General features: G+C 45.1%; 1 protein-coding gene across 3 annotated transcripts in view; it reads left to right on the plus strand.

Annotated features, from left to right (window-relative positions):
- cars1 (cysteinyl-tRNA synthetase 1) overlaps window positions 1-17,438 on the plus strand; it is a 38,984-nt gene that overhangs the window by 5,145 nt on the left and 16,401 nt on the right. For all 3 annotated transcript variants that reach the window (XM_056278125.1, XM_056278123.1, XM_056278124.1), the window contains 11 exons: window positions 5,632-5,723; window positions 6,205-6,293; window positions 6,893-6,989; window positions 7,499-7,597; window positions 8,830-8,979; window positions 10,408-10,548; window positions 12,043-12,131; window positions 12,249-12,370; window positions 13,071-13,183; window positions 14,246-14,374; window positions 16,494-16,623. In XM_056278125.1, coding sequence (XP_056134100.1) covers window positions 5,632-5,723; window positions 6,205-6,293; window positions 6,893-6,989; window positions 7,499-7,597; window positions 8,830-8,979; window positions 10,408-10,548; window positions 12,043-12,131; window positions 12,249-12,370; window positions 13,071-13,183; window positions 14,246-14,374; window positions 16,494-16,623 — 1,251 coding nt within the window. The remainder of the gene's footprint in view (window positions 1-5,631; window positions 5,724-6,204; window positions 6,294-6,892; window positions 6,990-7,498; window positions 7,598-8,829; window positions 8,980-10,407; window positions 10,549-12,042; window positions 12,132-12,248; window positions 12,371-13,070; window positions 13,184-14,245; window positions 14,375-16,493; window positions 16,624-17,438) is intronic.

Consider the following 17,438-nt stretch of genomic DNA (forward strand, 5'->3'; position numbering starts at 1 on the left):
CTCATCCTCTGGTTCTGAATCTTTTCTTGACAGCCTCTAGAAGGGTAGTTCTCATCGTTTTTATACCCGTGTCCTCCTGGTTATCCCAAGCAAGCAGCCGTTTTAGCACCATGACCGAGGGGATAACTTCAGCTGCAGAGGAGGTGGAGGAGATAATCTGTCTGGTCAGTTTTTCAAATGGTGCCAGAACAGCGATGGTTTTCTCGAGCAAAGCGCACTGGTTGGCTGTCAGGGTCACTGGCAGGTCGTGGTCAGCTCCATATGATGAAATCGATCGCTTCTTCTCCAGTAGACTCTCGACTATGTAAAACGTGCTGTTCCACCTCATCGCCACGTCTTTGTGCAGATGTTTGCTGGGCATTTGGAAATCTTTCTGGCTATCCTCCAGGTGTGTAGTAGCCAGTGACGAGTGTTTAAAGTGCCCAATTGTCTTTCTAGCATTTGTCAGCTCATCGCTGACACTTCACTGTGATAGTAGTCCTTCATGCATCACCAGCTGGATCGAGTGGGCGAAGCATCCCAAACTTGACACGTCCATCTCAGTCATCACTTTCTTCATGTTACTTGCGTTGTCACGCAAAACAAGGTGAACGTTGGACTTGGGGATGTTCCATTTTACCAGCATTCCTTCAGCTGTTTAGGCAATTGACGTGCCAGCATGTGCCCCACTGAATTCGTTTGCTTGTAGCACCGCACAAATGTTGAAGCCGTGTCCACCCAATGTGCAGTTAAACTGAGCAAAGACATTGGGCATACGTCGGCGCTCCAAATGTCAGTTGTGAAGCTGATCACCTGCACGTCTTTTAGCCTATATGAAATGTGTTCCCTCACTGTCTCTTATAGTTTGGGGAGGGCAGTTTCGGAGATGTATTTGCGACTTAGTAAACTGTACCTTGGCTCCAAATGATCCATTAAACGGCGAAATCCCACATTTTCGACGACTGACAGGGGTTGCTAGTGTTGAAATTGGCAACACTAGTGTCACCCCTCGAAACTTAAAGCCTTGCTGTACACGTTGCCGTTTTACTGGTGGGATTTTGCAGTGTAAAATATTCCCAAATTGCGGACATTTTGCTAGCGTTACACTAAATTACACAAAACCAATTCTTCTTCACTGCTGTAAAACAGTAGCTGCCAGTGGTAACACAGTGCAACTTACTATGTAGGCTACTGTGTTAGAGCAGCAAAGAAGAATTGATTTCTGGGAAAACGGCTGTTTTATCCAGGCGAAACTACTTTAAAGCTAATAAGTTGCATGATATTGGATCAGTGCGTAGACTCGCGTACTCGCTGATACCAGATCCAGCATTTTAGGCAGTATCGGAGGCATTTCCAATACTGGTATCGGAACAACTCTAGTTTTTATCATGACATCATATGGTTAAGTCTTTCACTTCCCATAAAGGCCCTCTCATCACTGTCACTTATTTGTCCAGTCACTGTGGTGTCATCTGCGAATTTAATGATGCTGTTGTCATATTTGTTTACATAGTCATATGTAAACAGACTACAATAGGGGACTGAGACAGGAGCCCTGAGGCACGCCAGTCCTAAAAACTAATGTAGATGAGTATGTTTTACCAATTCTCACAGTCTGGGGCCTGCCTGTCAGGAAATTTAATAGCCAGTTACAGGTAGAGTTGCCCAATTCAAAACCTCTGAGTTTCAACACCAGTTTGGATGGTGTTGGTTTATTAGAAGCAGAGCTGTAGGGGCGTCCGGGTAGTGTAGCGGTCTAATCCGTTACCTACCAACACGGGGATCACCAGTTCGAGTCCCTACAGACACAATTGGCCATGTCTGCAGGTGGGAAGTGGGTATGTGTCCTGGTCGCTGCACTAGCACCTCCTCTGATTGGTTGGGGTGCCTGTTCGGTGGGGAGGGTGAACTGGGGGGAGCGGCGGGATCCTTCCATGCGCCACGTCCCCCTGGTGAAACGCCTCACTGTCAGGTGAAAAGAAGTGGCTGGCGACTCCGCATGTATCGGAGGAGGAATGTGGTAGTCTGCAGCCCTCCCCGGATCGGCAGAGAGGGTGGAGCAGCGACCAGGATGGCTTGGAAGAGTGGGGTAATTGGCCAAGTACAACTGGGGAGAAAAAGGGGGGGGGGAGCCAAAAACTCTTTATGTATACTACGGTTCTGTTGATACCGTGCGTATGATTCTGATAATGCTGTTAAGTATACTGTCCACATCGTCTCTGGGACCATGTCAGCCAAGCTTTGGTTAAAATTGTGATATGGGGGCACCCACCCGGTGGCTCACCTGGTAGAGTGGTACCACATAAGGCCAAGTCCTTACCGTAGTTGCCTGGGTTCGAATCCGGCCCGGGCCCTTTGCTGCATGTCATCCCTTCTCTGTCCCCTGCCTTTCCTCTCTCGCTCAACTATCACTATCAAATTAAGGTGGAAATGCCACACAAAAAAAATAATCTTAAAAAAAAATGCTGATATTTTTCACACCTGTGGCCAAACATACATATAGGCTTTGTTTTTTGTTTTCTTCTGTTTTTGGTTCATTATTTCAACAAAATGTCCGACAGCTCCCGGTCATGCTCTTTAATCTGAGACTTTTTGTCTCGGGACACCAGCACAGGTTATTTAGCTGAGTAGAATCACCAGGAAACAGGCATCACATAGCAACATATCCCCGTGGCGGTTTCAGCACATGTGTGAAGGTGCGGTGACTGGCCTCCAGCTTGTTCATTTGGGCTCTCTGGCTGATTTGCAGTGAGCCGTCAGGTGATTGTTCTGTGGCTTATCTGCAGCAGCCATAGTTCCCATTCAGGACACAGGAAAGCAGCGCTGGTGCAGGGAGGATGGGTGTGTGTCGGAAGCGTGCTGTGTTGACTTCGAAGTCACACTTTCCAATGACTTTCCTTGACTTGAATTCTAACGTGGCGGGGTCAGGAGCGTTTTCTGTAGCCACAAGGGGCGCCGGATCATTGTTGAAAATCTTTCACTGCAAGGCTTTGTCTGTAGCCACAAGGGGCGCCGGATCATTGTTGAAAATCTTTCACTGCAAGGCTTTGTCTGCAGCCAGGCTGAAAATATGAGTCATTAGTGCTGCCACCGCCAGCGTCTGCCTCGTCTTAAGACCTTCTTCTAGTCTTCAACAGGAACCCCACCAGCAGAAAGCGGCGCTGTTGTCCAGTTTAAGCTGCTTCACAGACTCCACTACAGTGAGGCTAAGCTTTCCAAAAAAAAAAAAAGGTCCCGCCTTTTTCGCCCCAATTGCGTCCAGCCAATTACCCCACTCTTCCGAGCCGTCCCGGTCGCTGCTCCACCCCCCTCTGCCGATCCGGGGAGGGCTTTAGACTACCACATGCCTCCTCCCATACATGTGGAGTCGCCAGCTGCTTCTTTTCACCTGACAATGAGGAGTTTCACCCGGGGGCGTAGTGCATGGGAGGATCACGCTATTCCCCCCAGTTCCCCCTCCCCCCTGAACAGGCGCCCCGACCGACCAGAGGAGGCGCTAGTGCCGCGACTGGGCCACATACCCACATCCAGCTTCCCATCCGCAGACACGGCCAATTGTGTCTGCAGGGACGCCCGACCAAGCCGGAGGTAACGTGGGGATTCCATCCCTGTGTTGCTAGGCAACGGAATAGACCGCCATGCTACCCGGACGCCCGAGCTTTCCAAAATTTACCCAGATACTATCGAAGATAAACACAGTAGATGCTCAAGTTCTCCATGTGATCTAACTGGTCACGCCCCAAATTCTTTAGGTTTTGGGAATCTTTTTTCAGTGTCTTCTTCTTCTTCTTCTTCTTCTTTGGGCTTGTTCCCTGTTTCCCAGGGGTCGCCACAGCAGATTCGACAGTTTGCATCGGTACCCTGTGAGGGCACAGCACCGATGGCGGTCTTTTCAATCCGCATAATGATCTGGCAAAATTTGACGTCGGCTGCCCTTCCTGACACAACCGCTAACCCTGTGCAAGGGGGCACAGTTTTTCTTCAGTGTAGTCTCTGAAGTAACACAGACTCAGATCTCCCCGTCTCCTCTCGTAGCCCTTTTTGCAAGACCAACCAGAAGATAACGTCGCAACTAATATTCACGCTAACGTCATTGCCGTTACCTCCCTAATGGCACGCAGAGGCGTTCTCTTGCTATGGAAATCCTCTCTAGCCCCGTCATTTAAATCCTGGATACGCCACGTCATGTCCTTCTTGAAACTGGGGAAAAAAAATTAAGTTCTCCATGAGGGGGCTCCACTCACAGATCCTTTTCCCATTGGCAACCATTAATCCGTTATTTTGATCAACTGCCTGCCAGTGTGATGTCATCGTGGAGGTTGTGGTGGTCCTGTCTGTGATATGTGGGTGCCTTGCTGCCTGTTTGCTGCCCAGCCCCTCTTTAAGGGTACTTAACGGGGTTATATGTGTGCTCTCGGCTGTACGTACCCTAAACTGCAGGTCCCAGACTGTGTGTCCGGGACTCTCAGCAGTGCTGCAACAGTCTTGGTGCAGTTGACGACTGCTTTTATTCATTTTTTTTTCAAATTTAATTTGATTTATTTATTCCCTGCCTTCATGAGTACAACTTATACTAACACTTGTACACATCTCTATTTTAATACTGAATTGTAGTGTTCTATTGTATGTACTTTTATTTACTGTGATTTCTATCTTTATTTATACTGTTACGTTAATTCATTTCCTGTGGAAGAGGCCTGCGGGATGGGGTGTAAGGTGGGGAGGGGTTGAGGGTGTTTTGGGTCGGGAGGAAAACATAAAAGCTGAAAATGCCCTGTGTATGACCTTTCCACCCCCCCCCCTCTAGTTTTGTATAACATACTGCTGCATTTTCTTCAATTAAGTATTGCTAAAAAAAAAGAAGAAAGAAGCAGGGCTAGCAGGAGTCCAAAGCAAATGATCTGCAGGTTACCAAACACTCAGAGCACCGTCGGCTGATATCTCATATAGATAAGATGCACTTTAATGAGAACGGCAGGCGGGTGACATTACCGGTAAACCCGAATCCCTCCCCTGGTTTGTGGAGCATGTGCTTACTTTTGACTGATGCAGCAGGACGCACAATGTACCGTTAGAAAATGACTGACCTGGCCGTCAGGGTAGCATGGCGGTCTATTCCGTTGCCTACCGACACGGGGCTCGCCGGTTCGAATCCCCGTGTTACCTCCGGCTTGGTCAGGCGTCCCTACAGACACAATTGGCCGTGTCTGCGGGTGGGAAGCCGGATGTGGGTATGTGTCCCGGTCTCTGCAGTAGCGCCTCCTCTGGTTGGTCGGGGCGCCTGTTCAGGGGGAAGGGGGAACTGGGGGGAATAGCGTGATCCTCCCACGCGCTACGTCCCCCTGGTGAAACTCCTCACTGTCAGGTGAAAAGAAGCGGCTGGTGACTCCACATGTATGGGAGGAGGCATGTGGTAGTCTGCAGCCCTCCCCGGATCGGCAGAGAGGGTGGAGCAGCGACCGGGACGGCTCGGGAGAGTGGGGTGATTGGCCAGATACAACTGGGGAGAAAAAAAAAGGGGGGGGGTCCCCCCAACTGCTCGGTTACTGTGACTGGAACACTGCAGACAGAACGAAGGCGAACGCCTTCATAACTAAAGACACATACGGTGCTCACACATCCGTCTGAGTTGAACTTTTTGTCTTTTTGCAGTTAAGGGAAAGCGGCTCCAGCCACTGTGGACGGCACCGACCGGGACCAATGTCCCACAGCTGCGTTTGTACAACAGCCTGACCAGGAACAAGGTAGAGGACTTGATGAAGGGGGTGGATATTTTCTGACCCCCTCTGTGTTTCAGTCACTTCACCTCGACGTCCGAATAAATGTATTCTTGTTCTTATACGAAACTTGACAGATGGAGTACATTATGAAAAAACAACAACAGAAACGCACGAAATGGTAAAATGACCAATTAAATAAGGAAAGGACAAAGAACACGGATATGAACATTATACTAGCAGACAAAATGGTCCCTTATCACACCAATAGATACGAACTGTTCTTATCTATCGGCGACCTTTAATACTTGTTCTGCTTGTTGATGTTGGACAGGGAGGCAAGATACATTTTCTTTGGATTAAGTGTCTGCTCATAGAGTTACAGATAACACCAAATTCTTACTGCAAAACCACTGTTGATGGATTCCAGAGACTGACCACTTTCTGGTCAGTGTTGACGGTTTCTGAAGGCTCTGATTAGTTACTGGTCGTTGTTGTCATGTTGCAGGAGCTGTTTGTTCCTCAGAATGGAAATAAGGTCTCGTGGTACTGCTGCGGACCCACCGTGTATGATGCCTCTCACATGGGGCATGCCAGGTAAGAAGCCATATGTATAAAATATATTAAAATCCGGCTTGGTCGGGCGTCTCGACGGACAAAATTGGCCGTGTCTGCGGGTGGGAAGCCGGATGTGGGTGTGTGTCCTGGTCGCTGCACTGGCGCCTCCTCCTCTGGTCGGTCAGGGCACCTGTTCGGGGGAAGGGGGAACTGGGGGGAATAGCGTGATCCTCCTACGCGCTACGTCCCCCTGGCGAAACTCCTCACTGTCAGGTGAAAAGAAGTGGCTGGTGACTCCACATGTATCGGAGGAGGCCTGTGGTAGTTTGCAGCCCTCCCCAGACCGACAGAGGGGGTGGAGCAGAGACCGGGACGGCTCAGAAGAGTGGGGGTAATTGGCCAAGTACAACTGGGGGTAAAATCAAGTTTAAAAAAAGAAGTATATACTAGTTAGTGGTAATTGGATATTAAATATGACAAATCAGCTGGAGAAGAATTTCTAATAAAGACCTAAAGAGTGAACGATACCTCCTAAGATGCTGGGTTGCACGTTTTCAGACCATTGTGGTTTGAACCAGTGATAGCTGATGTGTTTCTGGCTCCTCAAACATCACATGTTGTCCTGTCTTTTTCCCCAGGTCGTACATATCTTTTGACATTCTGCGGAGGATCTTGAAGGACTACTTCAAATACGACATCCACTACTGCATGAATATCACAGACATAGACGACAAAGTGAGTCCCAGTGGTCCAGCGTGTTTCTCACTCAGTTTACCCGAATTACTTTTCCAAGATAAATACAACCTCACATTTTGTTCATTAAGTTTGCACACCAACTCCAAAAAAGTGGTGCGTCATAACTGATTTCAGAACAGTTTTGATTTTCTGCACGTTTTGCACATCTGTCAGTATAAGCTCTGCAGTTACTGGGAGTTGTCGGATCACTGTGATAGATTAAAAAAAAAAAATACAAAAATTTCTGACTCATTGCACAAAGTTCTTAAATCTCACAGATCCGTTGAATTTGAATGAGTAGTGGTGCTGTTGGGTCAGCACCTTCTCCACCGCCAAACCAAAATACATGGTTGAGCCTTAGTTTTACTTGTTGATGTTGTACTATCTGTTGGTAAAACTCTTCTACCAGCTTGACAGCAGCTGACTAGAGGATCAGAAATCTGTGTTGTGTTTATTGTTTTGTGTTATGTTTATTTGTGTATGTTTGTAATGGCACTTCCCTCTGTCAGATCATAAAACGGGCGAGGCAGAACTATCTCCTGGACCAGTACAAGGAGAAGAAGCCGGACGCTCGTCAAATCCTCCAGGATGTCCTGAGTGCCACAGGGGTGAGATACACAAATTCAGAAGGCTTAAACATACACTACCACGCGGCATTAAACTCATCATCACGTGACATGAAATATTTAGTCATTTCATCATTGATCCTGCAAGGGACCGATGAAGAACGCCACGTTTAAAGGTTAGGGGTGTAAGAAAATATCAATATACACGAGTATTGCGATATTATCTTGTTTGATACTGTATCGGTTCTCAAAACCAATATATTGATGTTTAATTGTTTACACGTAAAGGTTCGTGACAAACATTTTGTGTTGTGTGTAACCCCACGACTGCTAGATGGCAGTGTTGTAATCTATCTTCAGCCATTTGACTCTTCCACTTCAATGCAACAGCGTAAACTGAGACAGGAAGTAGCATAAGCACACAGAACACAGGCCTATGAAATCACAATATATCACCTTTCTCACAGTATCGCAATATATCACCATATATTGAGTCATAACCCCTGTATCATGATACGTATCGCACCGCAATATATTGCGACATATCGAATAGTTAGCCCTGTATCGTGATACATATCACATCACGATACATTGAATCGTAACCCCGTATTGTGATACACATCGTGTCACAAATATCGCGATATATCGAAGCGTTACCCCGTATTGTGATGCGTATCATATCGTCGGATTCTCTCCGATACACAGCCCTATTAAAGAGCCAGTGAAATTAAGTGTATTTTCATTCTTCTTATCTCTTTATACATTTAATTTACATGTATTAAACACTTTGTTCTAGAAATTCACAAAAAATATTTCTTTTTTTTGTGAATTTATGAACATCAGTAATGTTCATAATTTTTTCTCTTCTCACGAATGCAATAATTTTGAGTGATGTCGCACTGGAACATGCGGGCGTACGCTAACAAAAATGTCCAATGAATGATTGAATGGGCGTGAGATCGAGAGAAGACCCATGATCTTCTCCCAAATTAATGAAAGCCAATAGCATGTTGATGTCCACCGTCCTCTGTAAGTACCCGGCCTTGATTGGCTGTCAGTCACATCCTACTCCCTCCCCTCACAAAACCCCACCCGACTGTTCTGTTTCATTCGAAGGTACTATGATTTCAAGTTGTGGAGGTTTGCGACGCTCTAAACATCCTTTCATTTTTAAAACGGATCAACCGTGTTGCTCTCATGTTTTCCGGCGTCATAACAACCTGTTTTTCTTTTTGCAAAGAGGGGATTAACAGTCTGCGTGCTTCTGTTTGCAGCCCTTCCGGGTCAAGCTGGCAGAGACCACAGACATGGATAAGAAGCAGATGCTGGAGAGGTTGGACTTGGCAGTTTCTGCAGCTCTGAAGCCCCTGCAGGCCTCTCTGAAGAGCCAGGCAGCAGCAGAGATCGTCCAGGCCCAGGCTCAGGTGAGAACAATGAGGGTTTTCTGGGAAGGTTCATGAAGACTTCAATCATTTCTGTAGGAATGAACAGGGGTGCACGATATATCGGTCAGCTTATCAGATCGATATCGGCCAATAATTGCTTAAAAATGTCTTATGGGTATCGAGGCCGATATCAAAATTATAGCTGATGTGTCGCAGGGATGATGCATTATTTATATGTCGATGGCGATGACAGACATTGATGAAAAGACGGGTCACGCTAATAGCCTACAAGGAAATGTCTGGCGTGTTGACTACTTGCGTTGTGACAACTACCAGTCTGTTTCTGACGGATAAAGTTAACGCTGAACTTGGCATGCATCTTTGAAAACATTCTGGTGATGCTTTGAAGGGGGCAGGTTTCCCCTTTTTGTGTTCAAAAAAAAAGAATCTCAGCTTGATGTGACGATGTGGTAGTCACAGTTTACAGAGTTAAGAGTCGACCTGTTGTAGGAGCAAAGATGTTGGAAAATGTTACGGCAGAGTGAATGTGGTGTGTTGTCTTCATTCAGGTTGAAGTGATTTGTGTTCCTTTCCAGACATTTGGGGACAGTGCAGTGTGTAGTAATAAACGGGACAGGAAGAAGTGAAGCAGTGATTTTCACACGTCTGCATCACAGTTATGGTATAATGACAGTAGATAAACCACACGGGTGGAAACTCAGACACATGGTGGGACTGCAGTGAAACCAAAAATATCGCTGTCGGCCAAAATGGCTGTGGAAACTGTGGAATATCAGCAAAAAAAAATCAATATCCGGGTGGCGTAGCAGTCTGTTCTGTTACCTACCAACACGGGGATTCGAATCCCCGTGTTACCTCCAGCTTGGTCGGGCGTTCCCTACAGACACAATTGGGCGTGTCTGCTGGTGGGAAGCCGGATGTGGGTATGTGTCCTGGTTGCTGCACTAGCGCCTCCTCTGGTCGGTTGGGTCGCCTGTTCAGGAGGGAGGGGGAACAGGGGGGGTAGCGTGATTGTCCCACGCGCTGTGTCCCCCTGGCTGTGGTAGACTGCAGCCCCCCCCCCCCCGATCAGCAGAAGGAGTAGAGCAGCGACCGGGATGGCTCGGAAGAGTGGGGTAATTGGCCAGGTACAATCAGGGAGAGAAAAAAAAGGGGGGGGGGGATGAACCTCCTGTTGAACGTCTTGTATTTGATCTAAAAATCCCAAAAGAGATCGGCAAGCTTTCCTCACTGTTTTTTCCATCCATCCATCCATGATCCAAACTGCTTATCCTGCTGTCAGGGTGGCGGGGAGGCTGGAGCCGATCCCCATACCTTCATACATGATCCTTACTGAGATGTGTTTGAGAATTTCACCTTCACTTTTCCAACCACTTTTGAGTCCAGTGAACAACTGCGTGCTAGTTTGTTGGTTTGGTTTTTGTCATTTGTTTTTCTTCTTCATAGGTTCTGCTGGAGAATGCCAGAGACCTGCTGTCTGACTGGCTGGACAACCAGTTCGGCAGTTCAGTCACAGAAAACTCCATCTTCTACATTTTGCCCAAATACTGGGAGGGCGAATACCACAAAGACATGGAGGCCCTGAACGTAGGTGGCAGCAGAAACAGTCTTTTATTCTTCTTATCCCCTATTCACGTGCCTGTCTCTGGTTTAGTTTACTGTTTCTGTCTAAGATCATATGAATCCTAAAGTCCTAAACCACTCACTAGAGGGTAGGCAGCCTTCCCAGGTCTGTTCACTGTCAATGCATTCAGATCAGAAACACTTTATTTGTCGTTTCATTTCCTGCAGTTGCGCACATGAAATGGAACAAAACGTCATTTCCCTCAGCCCACAGCGGTGCAACGCAAAGACAAACACACATATCCAAACTACAACAACTACAAGAACACATATATCCAAACTAACACATATATCTAAGCTAAAAAACAAAATAAAATTAAAAAATCACTGTCCAGGAGAATGAATGCCACCCAGGATGACTGTCGGAACTGCCGGTCTGCATGGGCTAGCGGTTAGCTAACTGCTTACCGCTAGCTAACCGCTAATAATTCCCATTGTTAACTGAATATTAACAGAAAGGGGTTGCATCAAAACTGTCAGGAGTGACACTAGTCAATAAACCCTTTATTATTCAGCAGTAAACAATAGATAGTAGATGAAATGCTTTTAAGATTTACTGATGACGTCTGTTCACACGTGACATGGCAGGGTCATTCTGTCTCCTTGCATCCCATTAGTACAGCATGTCCTTTATCTTCTGCAGAGACCAAGAGATGCTCTCTTAATTCTAGGTGGCTCCATTTTCCAGCCATGTTTAAATATGCTCTTACCTTTACCGGTGTTCAAATAGATCTCTCGCCTCAGAGAGATATCTGCTGTGGTCACGTCAGAGATGCGTTTCTTGTGATGGGTTCACTCGCTCCTGGAAAATCGTCTTAAGACGGCAATCTGACGGCTTTTGTTCAAAGTATTCATCGTTTGGTAACGTTTCCATGAATGTTACTCTGTGTAGAGCTGGCAAATTGCCGACACAAGTTTTATGGATTATCCGTTCCAGCTCCCGTTCACCCATGGATGGGGATGGCCGGTTCGAATCCCCGTGTTACCGCCGGCTTGGTCAGGCGTCCCTACAGACACAATTGGCCATGTCTGTGGGTGGGAAGCTGGATGTGGGTGTGTGTCCTGGTTGCTGCACTAGCGCCTCCTCTGGTCGGTTCTGGGTGCCTGTTTGGGGGGGAGGGTGAACTGGGGGGGGTAGCGTGATCCTCCCACGCGCTACATCCCCGTGGTGAAACTCCTCACTGTCAGGTGAGAAGAAGTGGCTTGCAGCTCCACATGTATGGGAGGAGGCATGTGGTAGTCTGCAGCCCTCCCCGGATCGGCAGAGGGGGTGGAGCAGAGACCGGGGCGGCTTGGAAGAGCCGGGCAATTAATTGGCTAAGGAAAATTGGGGAGAAAAAGGGGGAAAAATCAAAAAAAGTGTTCAGATATGATTTTTTTTAAGAATTTAAAAACAGTTTAAAAACTAAATCTGTTCCACCCCTGTTTCTGTAAATGACACATCTTTGTAAATGTCAGGTCCTCCCTCCAGATGTTCTGACCCGGGTCAGTGAGTATGTCCCAGAGATCGTAATTTTTGTGGAGAAGATCTGCGCCAATGGATATGCGTAAGGACAAAACCACTCATTTCTTCTGACTTATCTACATCCGTCAGCATTCTTACACCTGTTTTTTGTTTTGTTTTGTGTGTGTGTGTGTGTGTGTGTGTGTGTGTGTGTGTGTAGCTATGAATCAAATGGCTCCGTGTACTTTGACACGGTGAAATTTGGCGCCTGCCCTCACCATTCCTACGCCAAACTGGTTCCTGAAGCCGTTGGCGACCACAAAGCCTTACAGGAAGGAGAGGGTGAATATTCAGCTTTTACATTTTTACAACCGAACTTGAAATGAATGCAAGTGACGAAGACCCTTGGTTTGAATGGACTGTATATAAACTGTTCTGTTAATGCATATCTGCTAAGTTATAATACATGATTTTATTTTTCCGTTTCTCATAGTTTGTTTTATGTGAACAGCAGCTTGGTACAAATTAACTTTCTTTTATTTCATTGTTCCATTGAAATGGATTTGTTCTGTTTCTATTTTATTTCCTCTGGACAGGGCAACAAAATTGATTTTTTTTTTTTTTTTTTTTGCTGTAAAATTTATTGCTATATCTTTGCAGATGGCATCTGAATGATACTATGACCATATTATCAATATTCACTCTATAAAAATATTGATTTTTCTAAACTTAGTTTTTAATTTCAATTTCATAAAATGTTAAATTTTTACAAATTTTAACTTAAAATTTTTTAGAATATTGATTTTTGAAAGCAAGAAAAATTAAATGCACAGTTGTACTCAAAAATGAAAACAGCTTTTACTTCTTAAGAACATCATTGTTAATTCTAACAATAAAGAGGATAATGTTAGTGAAAGTATGTTTAAAGCTATCAAGAAATCTTCCTGATCATACGAAGTATTTTTTTGAGAATGATTCAGTTGTTACTGTCACACATCTCAGACTTCTGTTAATTAGGTTTGAATCTTTTGTCCGGCTGTAGGAGACCTGAGTATCTCTGCTGATAGACTAAGTGAGAAAAGATCCCAGAATGACTTTGCCTTGTGGAAGGCCTCCAAGCCTGGAGAGCCGTCCTGGGACTCTCCTTGGGGCAAGGTGAGCCAGAACTCCTCCGAGTTGTCTCTTCATTTGATGACATTACATCCTGCCAGGCTACCCTTTTATAATGTCCATTTTAGACATAGCCTTAAAAAATGATTTGATGATTCACATTTGCATACATTCTCCTAAGAGGTGATGTGATATAAAGAGAAAAAAACAAACCAGGAGAAATTATGTTCCAAATAAATACTTTCCATGCGCCCAAATCTTAAATAAAACAAGTCTGATTCCAAAAATTCCAATTTGGCGTATAAAGTATTTATTCTATGTAAGAAATGGAAATTTGGCCAATTCTTTCATAACTTTAGTTTCCTTGTTTATCTCTGTATTGTTAATGTGTTGTTGTTGTTGTTTTTGGTTTAATTTAGTGGTGTAATCACAAATTTCATCATGACACAATATTATATTGATTCTTTAGACAACAATACGATATCTGCTGATATCACACAGTCTGCCACGATACGATTCTGATTCGACTCAATTCAGGGGCCTGCGATCGATATGAGACGATGTCATACGCCCGTTTAACGCTATCAGTACATTATAACAACTCAAAAAGCAACTAAAATATGATTTGACAATTTCATTACTGAGCTCTTCCAGACATCTAAATGAAAAACAATCTATTCTTTTTAATGAAAATAATAAAAAATAGACCTCCTATTGTTCACTATAAAGTACCACATTTCTCATGTACAAATGTTTTTTATGAATTAGCTTAAGGAGCCCTTGATGACCTTTCAATAATGAACATAGACCATGCACACCCCTGCTTCATCCCCCTGGATTTACAAGGTTCTGTGTGCTCAGTGGTTTACAGATATTGAGCTTTAAGATTTTCACATCCTAGGCATATCTTAAAGATGATGTTATGGACTGATGTTTTCACTTTGCGTCAATAGTATTGGATCATTGATCATTAAATAAATACATCAATTCAGATCGATTGATCTTTTACACCCCTAGTTTAAGTTGTGCTACCATTGTTTTCATTATTCATCGTATGAATGTGGATTGTTTTTTTTTCTTTCTTTCTTGTGATTAATATTTGAACAGGGGAGACCAGGTTGGCACATTGAATGTTCTGCCATGGCTGGCTCCATCTTGGGAGAGTCCATGGACATACACGGAGGAGGGTTTGATCTCCGATTCCCACACCACGACAATGAGCTGGCACAGTCAGAGGTAACACAGTGATTTATTTTTAATGTGAAGAAGAGAATTTCTCTCATCCATCTTTTGAAGTAGTCAGTCCATTAAATAGAATGTAGTAGTAGTAGTAGTAGTAGTAGTAGTAGTATCGCCATACACAAATTTGTTGTCTAAATTAATAATAAGAATTTATTAATTAAAATGCCTCACAAAATGAGGTCTGAAATATTTGAGGGAGTTTTATTTGAAAACGACTTTTGATATACTTGACATTACCAAACAGTTTAATGTCATGAACTTTAAGTGGATTCTCAAACATAGTATTTTTGCATACGTAAGCGGATAGCCATTTATTAATTTAAAACGAACCTCTCCTCACATGTGGATGGTATTTGTGCCGTCCTCATTCTCAGGTCCTCTAGCAGTGTCCTGAGAGGTTGAGGGTTCTATGCAGTATCTTAACTGTTTCTAGAACTACACTCCTCTGGACAGTGATCTCAGATGTTGCTCCTGGAATCTGTTGGAACCACTGTCGCAACTTAGGGGTTACAGCCTCTAGTGCTCCGATCACTACTGGGACCACTTTTGCCTTCACTTTCACCACTCTCTCTAGTTCCTCTTTCAGCCCTTGGTGCTGCTCATATTCCTTCTTCTTGAGGTTGCTACCGGCTGGGATTGCTACATTTACCACCACCGCAGTCTTCCGTTCTTTGTCACCACAATGTCAAATTGGTTGGCCAGTTCTTGTTTATCTGTCTGGCTATGGAAGTCCCACAGGATCTTAACTCTGTCATTCTAGACCACCCCTTGTGGCACATCCCATCAGAATTTTGGCACATATGGGCGTATATCAACTTATTGGTTTCAGTAACCACGGTAGGGGGATTGCGAGTAGTGCTTCATTAGCAGCTGCTAGCATAAACTTGCCCAAGTGTCCTTGTTAATCCTGGTGATGTCCGAGTAGGCGTGACTGTCTTTGTTCTGATCACTCTAATATCCAAGATAGGCAGCTATCGCGTTAAGTGTCTTGCCCAAAGACATTTATTGGAAAGGTGAATCAAACCTGGGTCTTCCAGTTCCCAAGTGGCAATCTTTACCACTACGCTACCCAGCCATTCAGCTATTTTAGCCACACCCATTGTTAACAGATGCATAAAATCAAGCATACAGCCATGCAGTCTCCAATGTAGACAAACATTGGCAATTAAATGGGTCATACTGAAGAGCTCAGTGACTTTGAATATGACACTGTCATAGGATGCCACCTTTCCAACAAGTATGTCTGTTAAATTTCTGACCTGCTAGAGCTACCCTAGTCAACTGTAAGTGCTGTGATTGTGAAGTGGAAACGTCTCGGAGCAACAACAGCTCAGCTGCAAAGCAGTAGGCCACACAAGACCACAGAACGGGACCGCCGAGTGATGAAGTGCATAACACGTTAAAATGTTTACAGAGAATGTAGAAACACATTCTCTAGAGTGATGAATCATGATTCACTTTCTGGTAGTCTGACTAATGAATCTGGGTTTGGCGGATGCTAGGAGAACGCTACCTGCCCGAATGCATAGTTCCAACTATGAAGATTGATGGAGAAGGAATAATGGTCTGGGGCTGCCTTTCATGGTTTGGGCTCGGCCCCTTAATTCCATTGAAGAGAATTCTTAATGATACAGCAGACTATGACCTTATAGAGAATTGTGTGCTTCCAACTTTGTGGCAACAGTTTGGGGAAGGCCCTTTCATGTTTCCACATTACAATGCCTCCGTGTAAAAAGCAAAGTCCATAAAGAGAAGAACTTGACTGGCCTGCACAGAGCCCTGACCTCAACCCGATCCAACACCTTTTGGATGAGTTGGAACGGTAACTGTGAGTCAGGCCTTCTCGCCATCAACCATGCCCAATCTCATTGATGCTCTTATGGCTGAATGGGAAGCCCTCCAGCCATGTTCCAAAATCTAATGGAAAGCCTTTTCCCACAAGAGTGGAGGCTGTTATAGCAGCAAAGGAGGACCAACTTCATATTAATGTCCTTGGTTTTGAAATGAGATGTTCAACAAGCACATACAGGTCGCTATCATTATGATGATTTTAATAATATTTTCTATCTCACCCAGCAGTAATTCCAATTACCATGTGTCATTTCCTCTCAAGGCTTACTTTGAAAATGACCACTGGGTCCGCTACTTCCTGCACACTGGCCACCTGACAATCGCAGGCTGCAAGATGTCAAAATCTCTGAAGAACTTCATCACAATAAAGGATGCCCTGGCCAAGAACACAGGTGACCCAGCTTCTGAGAGAACTGAATTCTATGTAATTATGTTCAAATGCAAAAGGAATTCTCCTTTGTATTTTGGTACCTGGGAACAGTAGGCAGCAGGTCGGTCAGCTGATCCAAACTGGAATGTCATTGGGAACTGTCCTTTGATGGTTAGATAGTCCTTTAATAGGGGCATCCGGGTAGCGTAGCGGTCTATTCCATTGCCTACCAACATGGGGACCGTCGGTTCGAATCCCCATGTTGCCTCCGGCTTGATTGGGCGTACCTACAGACACAGCTGGCTGTGTCTGCGGGTTGGGAAGCCAGATGTGGGTATGTGTCCTGGTTGCTGCAGTAGCGCCTCCTCTGGTCAGTCGGGGCATCTGTTCGGGGGGAGGGGGAACTGGGAGGGAATAGCGTGAGCCTCCCACGTGCTATGTCCTCCTGGTGAAACTCCTCACTGTCAGGTGAAAAGAAGCGGCTGGTGATTCCACATGTATGGGAGGAGGCATGTGGTAGTCTGCAGCCCTCCCCGGATCGGTAGAGGGGGTGGAGCAGAGACTGGCACGGCTCGGAAGGGTGGGGTAATTGGCCAAGTACAATTGGGGAGAAAAAGGGGGGAAACTTAAAAAAAAGAAAGAAGAGATAGTCCTTTAATGTAGTGATGATTCAGACAACTTTAGAGTGTTTTTGTTTTTATTTAATTTATTTTGATAGAATGAAAGAGTGATTTCAAACACAGTTGAATGGGTGGTACTCAGAGATTCTTATGCCCCTTTTCCACTACATGGTACCGACTCGACTCACTTCTGTGTCGTTTTCCATTACTGTATCAG

The sequence above is a fragment of the Lampris incognitus genome, chromosome 4, assembly GCF_029633865.1.
Source record: "Lampris incognitus isolate fLamInc1 chromosome 4, fLamInc1.hap2, whole genome shotgun sequence".
Lineage (NCBI taxonomy): Eukaryota > Metazoa > Chordata > Actinopteri > Lampriformes > Lampridae > Lampris > Lampris incognitus.